The 14,858-nt window shown below is 40.1% G+C and overlaps 1 protein-coding gene across 6 annotated transcripts in view; it reads left to right on the top strand.

Moving 5' to 3' along the window:
- Positions 1-14,858, top strand: part of vps13c (vacuolar protein sorting 13 homolog C) — a 75,422-nt gene that overhangs the window by 32,088 nt on the left and 28,476 nt on the right. For 4 of the 6 annotated variants that reach the window (XM_047806779.1, XM_047806783.1, XM_047806784.1 and 1 more), the window contains 11 exons: positions 111-214; positions 398-565; positions 1,880-1,915; positions 2,425-2,729; positions 9,601-9,748; positions 9,936-10,044; positions 10,139-10,266; positions 10,351-10,507; positions 12,660-12,739; positions 14,430-14,489; positions 14,640-14,793. In XM_047806779.1, the coding sequence (XP_047662735.1) occupies positions 111-214; positions 398-565; positions 1,880-1,915; positions 2,425-2,729; positions 9,601-9,748; positions 9,936-10,044; positions 10,139-10,266; positions 10,351-10,507; positions 12,660-12,739; positions 14,430-14,489; positions 14,640-14,793 (1,449 nt within the window). The remainder of the gene's footprint in view (positions 1-110; positions 215-397; positions 566-1,879; positions 1,916-2,424; positions 2,730-9,600; positions 9,749-9,935; positions 10,045-10,138; positions 10,267-10,350; positions 10,508-12,659; positions 12,740-14,429; positions 14,490-14,639; positions 14,794-14,858) is intronic. The other 2 variants (XM_047806790.1, XM_047806781.1) reach the window with 1 other exon arrangement.

Genomic DNA, 14,858 nt, shown 5'->3' with positions numbered 1-14,858 from the left:
CTATCTATCTATCTATCTATCTATCTATCTATCTATCTATCTATCTATCTATCTATTTATTTTTGTAGCCATAGTAATGACATACTGTATATATGTTTGTTTATCTCCAGGGATTGAAGCCTCTCTGATCATTCAGGCCAAAGAAACTGAGGTGTCTGCTCGTCTGCGAAATGTCGCAGTGATGGACGTGGATACAAAAACCATACATAAAAAGGTGCGAAGTTTGTCAGCCAATCATCAAGTTGTTTACAAGCTTCTTTCTGTTTACATTTAGTTATGCTCATTATCTGTGAGGCAATTCTTTAACTTTATTTTCCTTACCATTTTTGTTTCCAGATAAATGAATCGTAAGAATTAAAACAGGTAACAATGTGTTTGTGTGTTCTGTCACTACAAGGTGGTGTCTATTATGGGTGAGGAAGTATTTAGCTTCAAGCTGAGTCTGTATCCTGGATCCACAGAAGGAGAGGGTTACTCAGACACTTCAAAAGTAGACGGCAAAGTCACGCTGAGGCTAGGCTGCATCCAGATCATCTACTTGCACAAGTTCCTTGTATCTCTTCTGGTGAGATGAGAAGAATTTTAGACACACATACACGTACACACACACACAGTCACACACTGAACCACTGAAAAGACCAAAGACCAGTTTTACCCACAAACAAATTAAAGCTTGTTGCGGTTGCTATACAGTTCTTGGTTAGACATTTGCCAGACAGTTCTTGGTCTCAATGTCGCCATCTTTTTCACTATTAAATTGAGCAAAACAATTAAAAAAGTGTAAATGCTGGTATGTGTCATATGATGGGTGTGTTCTGGGATTGGGATGTCATGGGTGAGGTGTTGTTGGTTGGGTCCAGGCATTGTTGCGTGCATTATCCTACTTGTGTTTTAAGATGGGTGTATCCAGGGTAGTTGTGTTCTGAAATGGGTGTGTCATGGGATGGGTGAGTTCTGAGATGGGTGTGTCATGGGATGGGTGAGTTCTGAGATGGGTGTGTCATGGGATGGGTGAGTTCTGAGATGGGTGTGTTATGGGATGGGTGAGTTTTGAGATGGGTGTGTTATGGGATGGGTGAGTTCTGAGATGGGTGTGTTATGGGATGGGTGAGTTCTGAGATGGGTGTGTCATGGGATGGGTGAGTTCTGAGATGGTGTGTCATGGGATGGGTGAGTTCTGAGATGGTGTGTCATGGTATGATTGAGATCTGAGATGGGTGCGTGTCATGGGATGGGTGTGTGTGTCCAGTGAAGTGTTTGTCATGGCCGGTGTGTTTCCTAGTTTGGGATGTGTTCTGCGATGGGGTATTTTGGGATTGGAGTGTTTTGGGACCAGTGACTGTCCTGGGTTTGGTGTGGTTTTTTTTATTGGTTTGTCCTGGGATGAGTGGGTTTTGGTTGGGTGTGTTTTTTGAAGGGGGTATTCTGAGATGGGTGGGGTTTGGTATGGAGGTGTCTTGTGATGGTTGTGTCCTGGGATGCGTGTGTTCTGGGAAGGGGGTATTCTGGGATGGGTGATGTTTTGTATGGGTGTGTTATGGGATGGGGGTGTCCTAAAATAGCTTTGTCCTGGGATAGGTGTGTTCAGGGACGGGTTTGTTGTAGGACGATTGTGTCCTGGTTGGGGATTGGCCCAGGACAGGTTTGTCATGGCACAGGTGTTTTCTGGGACAGGGGTAATCTGGGCTGCTTTCGTCCTGTGATAGGTGTGTCCTTAATAATTATATATTTATATTCTAATATTATTTGAATAAAATTGAGCTACATAGTCAAAGAAAACCTTTACAACTAAAGTTTGAGAAAACATGCTTTTTTTTTTTTTTTTTTTTTACCTTTTTTTCTACTTCTTGTCGTCACTGAATGTATTTTTTGTTTCCAGGACTCTTTTAGCTATCAGTACCAATCTGCTGATGAGGTACAGAATGGGCATGGAGCATTTAAAAGCCATTTTCAGCTTTGCAGCTTCACTAATTATGTCCCTCACACCTTCCCTCCCAAAAAAAAAACATTTTCAACTGTAAATTGTAGTGTTACGTTTGTATATTATTATCTAAATGCTCTAAATTTAGTACCATACCACAAAGAATGCTTTTATGCTACATAGCGGTCTCTACATGCTTGGCAGATATTGCAGACTTACTTAATTGAAATTGTGTCATGCTATCATACATTCTCGTTCAAAAAAAAAAAAAACGATTAGAAAGTTGTCAAACATAGATTTTGCAACTCTCAGATATCAGAGCCTGACTACGGCATGATGTCGCCCCCCCACACCACCCCACCCCCTAACCTGACCATCTCATTATAATCCTCTCCCTTTCACAGACCACCTCAAGCTGCCACTCAACCCCATAACTTCTACTTTCACACGTCTGTAAAAAATGTGCTTTGAATGACTTGATAACTGTTTGTTATATTCTACAGACATTCGTGGATAACTTCCAGGCAGCCAAGAAGGCTATAAGCATTGCCACGGCCCAGGCAGCGGAGAAAGCAGCCGCCAGCGTCAAAGACTTCGCTCTGAAGAGTTTCAGACTGTCAATGGACATCAAACTGAAGGCTCCACTCATCATCATTCCTCAGTCTTCCATGTCCCACAATGCCTTCGTGGTGGATCTAGGTCTCATCACTATGAGCAACACCTTCTCTTTGACCCCAGCTAAAGGATTTCCGCTCCCAGCTGTAGTGGAGACCATGGACGTTAAGCTCACCCACCTCAAGTTATTAAGGTATTATTAAAATGTATTGGTTTAAAGATATATTTTAGGAAGTGAATTTGATTAAAAGATTATGATTATTAATCTTATACACTTATATATAATAGTCATTGGATTATATCTGTTTCTCAAAAGTAACTCAGGATTAAAGCCTGAATAACATCACGGTTTGAAATCCGTAAGAAAGATAGAATTCGTTGGTCGACGGTTAGATATAATAATAGTTACGTCAGTGTCACAGGCTAATAGATTACGTTTGCTGCTCAGCTTGAATGAAACTGAAAGTTGATTGATGAGAGAACCGACTGTTACACCTATATTGGTTCTGACCTAATGGATTATATTGAAGCTTGTTTGATAATCCTGGGTCCAGCCTAACACATTACATCATTGTAAACGTTACACTCATTATGTTCGTGGGAAGGTACAGTGCAATCAGAAAGTATTCAGACCCCCTTTACTAATTTCTCTTTTGTTATGCTGTAGCCTGAAACTACAAAGGTTTCATTTAGTTTTTCATTATTCTGCACTCAGCACCCCATAATGACAAAGTGAAAACAGAATGATAGAAGTTTACCAATGTTTGGAAAAGGAAAATGGGAAATATCACACGTACATAATGTATTTATACCCTTTGCAACAATTCTTTACATTTAGCTCAGGTGCCTCCCATTGCTATTGATCGTTGCTGAGATATTTCTACACATTGATTGGAGTTCATCTGTGGTAAATGAAATTGATTGGACATGATTTGGAAAGAGGGGGGGCACGGTGGCTTAGTGGTTAGCACGCTCGCTTCACACCTCCTGGGTTGGGGGTTCGATTCCCGCCTCCGCCTTGTGTGTGTGGAGTTTGCATGTTCTCCCTGTGGCTCGGGGGTTTCCTCCGGGTACTCCGGTTTCCTCCTCCGGTCCAAAGACATGCATGGTAGCTTGATTGGCATCTCTGGAAAATTGTTCGTAGTGTGTGATTGTGTGACTGAATGAGAGTGTGTGTGTGTGTGTGTGTGTGCCCTGCGATGGGTTGGCACTCCGTCCAGGGTGTATCCTGCCTCGATGCCCGATGACGCCTGAGATAGGCACAGTTCGGTAGAAAATGAATAGAATGATTGAATGAATGAATGATTTGGAAAGGAACACACCTCTTTATAGAAGGCCTCTCAGCTGACAGTGCATATCAGTGCAAAAACTAAGTCAGGAGGTCAAAGGAACTGCCTGTTGAGCTCATGGACAAGATTGCTTCAAAAAGGGTTCTCAACACAGTAATTCTCAAATGGATATTTAGGGGCAACCAAGACTCTTCATCACCTGCCTAATACCATCCCAACAGTGAAGCACAGTGGTGGCAGCATTATAGTGTGTGGGTGTTTTTCAGCTGCAGAAACTGGAAGACTGTTCAGCGGTGAGGGTAATGGTTTAAAGCACAGAGATATTTTCAATAAAAACCAGCACTCAGGACCTTCGACTGGGCTGAAGGTTCACCTTACAAACGATCCTAAGCACACAGGCAAATCAAAAGAGGTGTGGCTTCGGGACAACTGTGAATGTCCTGAACTGGTCCAGCCAGAGACTGCAAAGAAGAATGGCAGAAAATTCCCCAATTCAGGTGTGCAAAGCTTGTTGCATCATTCCCAAAAAGATCAGAGGCTGTAATTGCTGCCAAAGGTGCTTCAACCTAGTGCTGAGTAAAGGGTCTGAATGCATATGTACATTAGATATTTCATTGTTTTTCTTTTTAATAAATTTACAGACAATTCTAGAATTCTATTCTCACTATGTTATTATGGGGTACTGAGTATAGATTAATGAGGAGAGACACGAATTTGAACGACTGTAGTATCAGGCTGCAGTATAACGAAATTGAAAATAAAGGGTGATGGGGGTCTGTATGCACTGTTTGTGGAAAGAAGGTAAGTTGCAGGCAACTGGAAAAATTGCACAGTCGCACAACTAAGGGCCTTTTTACACCTGGTCACTTCAAGTGTTTTCTCTGATCCGATAGCTATCTGATTTGTTAAAACTGTTCCTTTTACATCAGGCCACATACAGTAAATGCGTCTCGGCGAATATCGATCTGATCTTTCTACTCCCGCCTAAAATGCACATATATTTTATCCCATTTCTGGGGGAATTGAAATGGAACACGCTTTGGTGTATGAGGTTTTCAGAATGCAATCAAAAAGAAAACGAAAAAACTGATGACGTTTATGCTACAAAAAACAGCATTTACTGTTTGCTGCGTTTTCGCTGCCGGCAGCAGCGCATTTTAAGACCCAACGAGACGCCTGGGTGAAAGATCACTTGCGAGTGACGTGCTTCCATTTGGGAGGAGTTTAGCGCTGACGTATGTGGCTTGAACAACCACATGCATTTACACCTGTCCAGTTTCATCTGAAACGCGTCCCAGACCACCTCCTGAAGGGGTTTAAACCATCGGATTTATATCCGTCTCGAAAATGTTTCGGAGGGCAATTAGACCTGGTCTTTTTACCATCAGATAGCTATCTGATCACAGAAAACGCATGAAGTGACCAGGTGTAAAAAGCCCCCCATAGAAACTTATAACGCAAATTGACCAACATTGGATTGATGGGTATGTCTGCCTGTGTGAATTATCTCCAGTAGGTTGTCCCTATGGAAATATCCCAGTCAGTAACAGTTTACTTTAACCACACCACATCAGCCTTTGCTTTAAAGATCTCTAAATGTGTTTTGAATTGACATTGTTTTACCCAGTAATCATGTGTTTTGCCACGACAAAGCTCTTTGTACTTATTGATCTGTTTTTTGTGTCCTTTTCTCTTGGATGTCCATTTCCACATGTAAAGTAACTTGTATTGTTTGCTTGCTCTGAGCTAGGATCTAAAGCTTGTTTCTTATATTTCCTTACCTGCATTTGCATGCAGCTCATGAATCTGTATGTTAATGCAGCATGTTGGTTGGAAAATTTACAGGCATTTAACACCTTCATTCAGAACTGGGGATTGCATCCATCTGTCTCATCCAATCCATCTTTACTAGTTTGCATACAGACTAAACTCACACCAAATCGCTTCCACTTCTGACTGTTTGGATGAACGTTAGAGTCTATTTCTAAGCCATTTCTTTTCTAAAAGAAAAAAAAAACAAATCAATAGCTCTATTAAATTTGGGGTGATGTACTGTAGGGTTTGCCCACCATCAGTTATGCACACAGAAAATACAGGTTATTGCTATATGCAGCAGGTAGTCACTGAATTAAGTTAGATGTTGAACGTTAAAAACAGTTAGAAGTCTTACAGAAAGATCAATACCCTATAAAACGATCGGGACCTTTCCTGAAAATGAGCAAAAGCAAAAACGCTTTATATATAAAATAATAACACGTGCGATACGTAACACTGTATAGTTGTATTTACTAAAACAGAAGAACATTTTTGAAGAATATTAGATCAGATTAGATTAGATTCAACTTTGTCATTGTACAAGGTACATGTACTGTACAGAGCCAATGAAATGCAGCTAGCATCTAACCAGAAGTGCGTAGATAGCTTATTTACAAGTGGCAGTGTAATAAATAAGGGTATGAGGTTATACAGAAGGTGTAGTAATATGTACATATAACTGAATAAGGGTAAATATACTGTAGAGTGGTTTTTATAGAAGTATGTTACAGTATGAAGTGGTATGACAGATATAGCTGTACAAAAGGAATGTCATTATGAATATATATATATATATACTATATATACTATCATACACTATATATACTATATATATATAAATATACACACACACACACACAGAATAAACAGAATAAATATGGATGGACATACAGAAGTGTAATGATAGTGTAGTGAATGTTTTTGGGTGGTGCAAGGATGCATGATTTTAAAGTGGTGCAAAATAGTGCAAAACACAGAAGAAAAAGTGACAGTACAGTGGTGATTGTTAACACCATATCAGCTGTTCAGTGCAGAAACAGCCACGGGAAAGAAGCTATTTTTTCAGTCTGTTTGTTCTGGCTCTGAGACAATGGTAGCGCCTGCCCGATGGGAGAAGTGTAAACAGTCTATGGTTGGGGTGAGATGGATCTTTGATGATGCCCCTCGACCTCTGCAAACAGCGTTTTTTGTTGGCATTCGGCTTTATTTTATGCCCCTTTTCCACCGAGGCAGTTCGAGTGCTGGTTCGGAGCCAGAGCCTAACTTAGAACCAGTTCTTTCTTTTTCGACAGCCAAAGCACCGGCTTTGAACCAGGAAAAGTGGTTTTTAAGTAGCACCAAAACGTTACTGGTCTAGACTTAAGAACCGCTTGCGTCAGGAGCTGGGGGCGGGGCTACTGTTAGATAATGTACCTTAAGTTTACTAATGTTTAATGCACTTTTACTTTACCGCAATATGATACATTATCAGCACACATGTTAGTAGGTAGCTACATGCTAAGTCTAATTTTTTTCTGTGTTAACGATAAAATAACGTTATGTACTTTATCGATTACAACCTCCGTTTATACAGATTACACAGAGCTGCACGTACACGTTTTATTCGCCGCGTTTGGATGCCAATGTAGGTTCACAAAGCCATGAGCATTAACAGTAAAGCAACATCCACCATTGTTGTTGTGTTTGTGTTTGCCGCTGCTGTGCTAACGTTGCTGTGTAACGTGACACGTATACAGTGACGTCACACTCGGCGCTGTGATGGCTCTCTAACCGGTGGAAAGGCAAACCGGTTCTTAGAAGGTTCGCCAGTGGAACCAACTTTGAACCAGCACTAGCACTAGCTCTGAACCAGCACCCGGTTCTTTCCGGTGGAAAAGAGGCATTAGTGTTGAAGGTTCTCTCATTTTTCCAAAGTAAAAAATAGGATTTGTTCATTAATTAAAGTTTTGTCTTGAGGATTTCATGGTGACAACAGGCTGAGAAGGTCCGATTGGACTTCTCCTTCCCTGGCCATGAATTTCAGCTCTTTCTGGCAAAGGTGTTTACAGGCCAGGGGTTCCATATAATCTCTCCAGAGGGTAAGCCCTAGGACAGGGGTGTCCAACCAGTCAGAGACCAAGAGCCACATGTTTTACTGTGTTACCGCAAAGAGCCGCATCATACACATGGGCACACGTGAACATCACCTTTTTTCCCCTGCCATTTTGAGAGCGAACTTGACACAAATTGTTTACTCAAATTTTCTTGCTCCTACTGGGAAACTCTGAGGTATTTTCATCCCACTCACATGTGCGTTTGACACCGTATTGAACTCAAGCAAAGCGAACACTCATATTAAAAAGACACAAATACAATCTTAGATATGAACGTAAGAGCCGCATGAAACCGGGCAAAGAGCCGCATGCGGCTTGGGAGCCGGGAGTTGGCCGTCCCTGCCCTAGGATCTTCACCCATTGTGGTGTGCCTGTTACAGCTCTAGCAGGAGGTGATCAGGGGCCATCCTTGTAAGGTGTCTGAACAACCTCAGTGCTTGTAGACTGGACTCCCAGATATTTGGAGAAAGGTCAGTCTTAATGTTTTCTCACACTGCCATGGAAAGTAAACACAGCTGCCCTGCTCCTTTGTGTACCAGACCTTGTGGTGAAGGTGGCTTCTGTACCTCTAAGTTATGTTACTGGGAGTTTGGTGCCCCCGGTAGGGCCACCCTTTGTAAATGGATCTAAGGGGAAAAATTAGACAAAGACAAATATACACTCTCCATTGCCAGAGCCAGACTTTGGGTACTGTCCATATGTGTGTCTGGTGACAGGGCCACCCAAATAACTTGTCTGTACTCTGCCAGAAATAATCAGTTGCACTTGGCTTTCAATAGAGTCGGGTGTGGCTTCTGTCCGGTTAGAATGAAAAGGTGCACCGCCACTGGTCCTTTCCAGATAAGATTGGATACTCGAGACATTCTTTGAATCCTTAATCCACTGAAATTTTATATGTATGCAACCTCATGTTAGTACCCTACTGAAACAGCACATGATTAAAGGCAACATCAGAGTTTCTGTTTGTAATCATTTTTCAGGGCTCTCAAGTTTTGAAGACCGGCAAGAGTGACATCTCCAACCATGTGTGTGTGTGTGTGTGTGAGAGAGAGAGAGAGAGAGAGAGAGAGAGAGAGAGAGAGAGAGAGAGAGAGAGAGAGAGAGAGAGAGAGAGAGAGAGAGAGAGAGAGAGAGAGAGAGAGAGAGAGAGAGAGAGAGAGAGAGAGAGAGAGAGAGAGAGAGAGATTATGACTGGTGGTGTTTATTGAGAGTGTTTGTTGCCTTTTTGGACTCCTTTATTATTTGTAATGTTGCTCTCATTTAAAACAGTTGGGTTCAAGCCCAGACATTTTTAGGGTCATGATTGAGGACAATGTCCCAATGTCCCGGACTGATACATTTTGGGCGCTGCGGCTTATTAAATATATGATAAATAGTCCAAAAGTTTTTCTGCGTGAGAAATACGATGTGTGGCAGGAGAACGTGAGAAAAGACCCAAATGCGTGACTGTCACTCTCAGCCCTGATTTTTGCTCATTTTATGAAGGGTGCTAACAATTCTAAAGGGCTTTGTGGATTATAGTGTGTTATTTAAGCAAACCTACACAGTTCACTTGTCACCATTGAGCACTACTGTAAAAAGCAAACCTGCGTGTTGTGCATCCGATTCATTTCAGTTTTGAGCGCTAGCCTGTTCATATGATCCATAATATACAGTAGTGATGCAATAAACAAAATACTAAACCCAGTTTCTCAGCCATTTAATACATTCATGGGGAACTTGGGATTGTCTCCATCGTCTGACGCTACATAATTTCCATAAGTTGCATACTGACTAAACTTTGCATCAACAAAATGTTTAATTGAATGAGAGTGAGGACAATATTATGATCCATAGCAACCCCTGTTCATTGTTATATTATTTCCAGGACAGTTCTAAGGCAGGAAGCACCTCAGCCACAATTGGAAATTCTACAGCCAGTTAACCTGGAGCTGTTGGTTAAACGTAATCTGGCAGCCTCCTGGTTCACAAAGATCCCAGGAGTCGAGGTCAAAGGATTGCTAAAATCCGTAAATGTAAGTTTTGTAAAGCTACACATATTCTGTGTTCTTGTTTTCGTTCATGTTGACACCGATGGACGGTGTCTTGTACCTTTGAAGGAAACTTCTCTTTTTAAACTAGAACCGGATTACAGGAAGTATGGAAGAACTTTCAGGTCTGAACATATTTTTCTTCTCCTGAGTTTTTTTTTTATTTTTCTAGATCACCATCGGTTGTGAAGACCTTTGTGTTCTGATGAAGATTCTAGCGGAAAACGCAGAAGAAGGTAACAGAGCGGTGTCTTCGGATGCAAAGAGACTCACAGCTGAAGGTAGAAATGCACCTCCTGCTCTGTTACCAGAATGAACAAAACCACCTTTCTGTATATATCGTGCAGATATTCCATCCCTGTGTGTATTGTCTAGATAAACCTGAAACAAATGAAGAATTCAAAAAAACACTTCCTGTAGAGACAGAAAGCCACGCAGCAATCACCAGTGGAAGCTTTGTTGAAAATGTTGTAATTGTTCTTCTCAAGTTTGAAATCATGGAGGTACAGCAACAAATCTAGCTGAACTCACCTTTATTATTCCAACAGCTGTAACCTTTTTCATACACTGTGGATTTTTGTGGGCAGGTTCTACTGACACTGAATAAGCCAAAGAATGGGGTTGAGAGCCCATTTTTGGTCTTGCATGCAGCTGAGCTTGGAATAGACACCAAAGTTCACAAGTTTGACCTGCTGGCCACGACGTACATCAAGACCATTTCTGTAAAGTGCCCAGACATTCCAGGTTTGTTGAACATGACTCGATGTAAAATGTGAATTCTTCTAGTATTTTTTAATGAAAAATTCTACTTCCAATAAACACCAGAAAGCACTGGGGTACAGTGTTGTATAAAGTAGTAGAAAGCAATGCTTGAGTAAAAGTACAGGTATCGTACTAGAAAAAGACTTTGGGAGAAGTGAAAGTCACTTAGAAAATTCTCAAGTAAAATTCTTAAAGTATCTTAGGTCTTAAGTCTTAAAGATATTTACTGTACTTAAGTATCAAAAGTCATTTTCTGATATTTAATGTACTTAAGTATTTGAAGTAAAAGTAAAAAGTAAAATTTCAGTGATTTTCGGTAGGCATAAGAGCAGGGGCGGTTCTAGGATTTCATCTTTAGGGGGTTTTAGCCCTCAGTGAGAATTTAAAACAAGAAGAGTTTTATATTATATATTATATGACTACATAGTAAGCCAAAAGTTATGGTATTATTAAATGGCAAAAGTGGACACCAACATTTTATGCATGATGTAATGATGCCAGTCTTGAATCAAATCAGTTCATGTATGTGTGCATTCTCTACAAACAGTGTGTCCAATGAATGCAGTCATTAATAAACAAATATTCACAATTCAAAGACCAAATCAATAAATGTTATTTTTATTTAGTACTGAATGGATTGTTTGCATTAATATTTTGTTTGTGCTACAACTCTGGTAATAAGAACAGTGAAATTTCACTGCTTTTGGTTGCCGTATTGCGGCTTTCCGTCGATTAACGTTATAGATAAACGCCTCCAGCTCTGACTGTGCGTGCACGCTGCGCGTACCTGTGCTTCTCCGTAGAGCGTGCGGAGCTGCGTAATACAATCTAGGAGCAGTGATTCGCCAAACCTCCCTTATTGCAGTCGCACACATTTCTTCTGAGTTTATTTTGTAGTAACAAGTAACGAAGATGCTTAGTGGAAATATAATGGAGTAAAAGTATACATTTTGTCTAGGAAATGTAGTGGAGTAAAAGTGAAAGTTGACAGAAATTTAAATAGCGAAGTAAAGTACAGATACGTGAAATTTCTACTTAAGTACAGTAACGAAGTATTTGTACTCTGTTACATTACAACACTGCTGGGGTATATACAGGGCTAGAAAACTCTTCAGAACTGATCTCGACTGGAGATGTTGGGTGGTCACCCTGCCCTGATCGATGAAGCACACCAGTCTAGGATGATGTATTATTATGTTGGCTTTGTAGAAGCCAGCATTCTGTTTTCTTACTGGAGTTATTTTTCTTAGCCAACTTTTTATTAACTGCTACTCCTCCTAGGGCTTTAGAGCCACATGCACCAAATTCGGATATGTTGTAGACCCTGGTCTGAAGTTTTATGCTGTTACTTTTGTAAGCGATCCGAGTAACGGTACTTCCGGTACCGGGACTCAAAATGGCCTTTTTTCCCATATACTCCCATTATAAACTTTGGAGGTTTATAACTCGGCAAGCTTTCAAACTATCTACCTTTAGGGTGATACTCTGAACAAAGTTTTAAATTGGTGTATCGACTGGCCTTTCAGTTGTGCCACAGCCCCGCCCCCAAAATATGCAAAATCAAAAAACTTTTTCCAACATGGACAAGTGACATATCAAAACACTCAGAACAATGAGGGGGGCTTCCTCAAGAGTATACGGATGATGTCACGTTATGTCACTTGATGTCACATGAAAATTAAAAATTAGCACAACATGGACTTGTGACATATCAAAACACTCAGCACAATGAGGAGAACTTCCTCAAGAGTATCCGGATGACATCACATGCTCGGCTCCACTTACCTCCAAATGTTTTGGCACCCTAGCTTTCTGTCTACTTGCTTCCAAAAGTAACACTGACCCTTATGTCCACTCGCCTCCAAAAAGCACTGGCCTTTGCGAATACTTGCATCATCAAAGCCAACATCAAAGTCTGTCATGACGAACTTTACAAATCTAGTTATTATTTATCTTTATACATCTGTCCTTATCTTTTATCTTTGTCTGTAAGCAAATGAATTGATATCATTCCTTTGACGCTTTCAACAGCCAACAGCTTCCTTTATTTCCAGGTGTAAATAATTGATCTCAGGATTAAACAGTAATAATAACTTTTCTAAAAAAGTCTTTCTTTTCTACTGTTTTGTACTAGATTTCTGTGGTGAGCCCATATGCATCCTCAGTTCCTCAGCAAAACAGGGAGCAGAACTCCTCAAAGTAGAGTATTTCAAGGTATGTTTTGAATAAAAAAAACATATCACTCTCTTGTGGCTTTGATTTTGATCTTTACTTGGCATCAAAGTTAACTCACAATTCTAAGCATTTAGCCTAGAGTCTCCAGATTATCATCATCATCATAACATCTTATCTGATAACTACTGTATAGCAGAAGACTTGTTAAAATACCTTAAACCTCTAAATAACCCACAAACCACTATATATATAAGCAAAAGCAAGATAAGCAAAAGTTTTAGGCAGGTGTGAAAAAATGCTATAAACAAAGAATGCTTTCAGAAATATAAATAATGAGTGTTTATTTCTGTCAATTTACAAAATGCAAACAGAAGAAAAATCGAAATCAAATCAATATTTGGTGTTACTACTGTACGTGGCCCCCACAGAACCCTGATCTCAACATCATCCAGTGTGTCTGGGATTACATGAAGAGACAGAAGGATGTGAGAAAGCCGACATCCACAGATCATCTGTGGTTAGTTCTCCAAGATGTTTGGAACAACCTACCACCCGAGTTCCTTCAAAAACTGTGTGCAAGTTTACCTAGAAGAATTGCTGCTGTTTTGAAGGCAAAGGCTGGTCACACCAAATATTGATTAGATTTATATTTATCTTTTGTTCATTTATGAAAATAAATGTTTATCACTTCCATTTTTGAAAGCATTCTGTGTTTACAGCATTTTTTTTACACCTGCCTAAATGTTTTGCACAGTACTGTATATACTGTGTGTGTGTGTGTGTATATATATATATATATATATATATATATATATATATATATATATATATATATATATATATATTCAAAAAATATCTATTTCTTTGACTTTATTATTTCCATGTGGTATATTAAAGGCAGGGTCTCCGATTTTTGAAAGCCAATGTTGACATATAAAATCACCAAAACAAAACACACCCCTAACTCAGATGGCTCCCACCCCTGTATTGATAGCTCCGCCCACACATACATACGTAACCCAGGTAACTAATGGAAAGAACAATACGATTGTAGATAAACTAACAAGCAAAAATGACACAAGCATAATCATGTAAAGGACAAAGGCATATATTAGTTCTGTGTAACAAAGCAAAACCAACGTTACTCACCTATCGAGAAGGAAAAAATCGCCTCGGCGTCTTAAGTAAAGTCGGCCACATATTCACAGATTGGAGTTTCCCGAGTCAAAAACTCCTGAGCTAAACGCTGTTACTACACAAAACACGGTTGTAGCTGCCTCTCTACATTACTACGATAGAAAAGAGGTGTTATTTGTGTAGTAACAGCGTTTAGCTCAGGAGTTATTGACTCGGGAAACTCCAATCTGTGAATATGTGGCCAACTTCCTGCTCCTTCAGTTCTCTCCAGCGCTGGAAAGCTGATCCTATATTAACACGTCCTACTTCTTGCCTTATCGTAAGTCTTTCTTCGCTTTCTTTCTTTGTTTTTATCCTCCATGTCAATGTTAAAACCGCTTTCTGTTAATGTCACACATGCGCACTGAACATCTCCCCCCGCATATTGACAAGCCCCGCCCCTTTCTGCTCATTGGCTACACTTTTGTTTTGATTTTTGTTTATTATTCGGCCCGACTCAGTTTTCTGCAGCATTTCTCAAAAATCGGAGACCCTACCTTTAAGGACACATTTTTTTTATTGTGTCGTTTTAACTGTTCGGTTTGTCACACAGGCTAATCGTGACGGGCCAAATTTTTCTACCATTTTTGAGAATACAGAACAGAAGATGAATGTACGTATAAAAAAGTCTTTCCAAATGTTATTATATTTTATTGAATTAGATAAGAATTGTACTGATTGATACTGATTGTGTGTGTGTGTGTGTGTGTGTGTGTGTGTGTGTGTGTGTGTGTGTGTGTGTGTGTGTGTGTTGTGTGTGTAGATTATGTTCTCCTCTCTGGACCTAATTCTTCATACTGAGGCTCTTCTCTCTATCATGGACTTCCTGTCTACTGTCTTGTCCTGTAGTAGCTTGTCCTCACCTGAGAAAGAGAACAAAATTAACGAAGAAACAAAAGCTACTCCCACCAAATCCAGTACGAATCCATGCACTAGTACAAAAATACATACTCCATTTAATTGACAAGGTTTGATGTGATCT

Source organism: Tachysurus fulvidraco, chromosome 2, assembly GCF_022655615.1.
Source record: "Tachysurus fulvidraco isolate hzauxx_2018 chromosome 2, HZAU_PFXX_2.0, whole genome shotgun sequence".
Lineage (NCBI taxonomy): Eukaryota > Metazoa > Chordata > Actinopteri > Siluriformes > Bagridae > Tachysurus > Tachysurus fulvidraco.
Note: the sequence above shows the minus strand (reverse complement) of the source record. Positions and strands in the feature narration are given on the sequence as shown.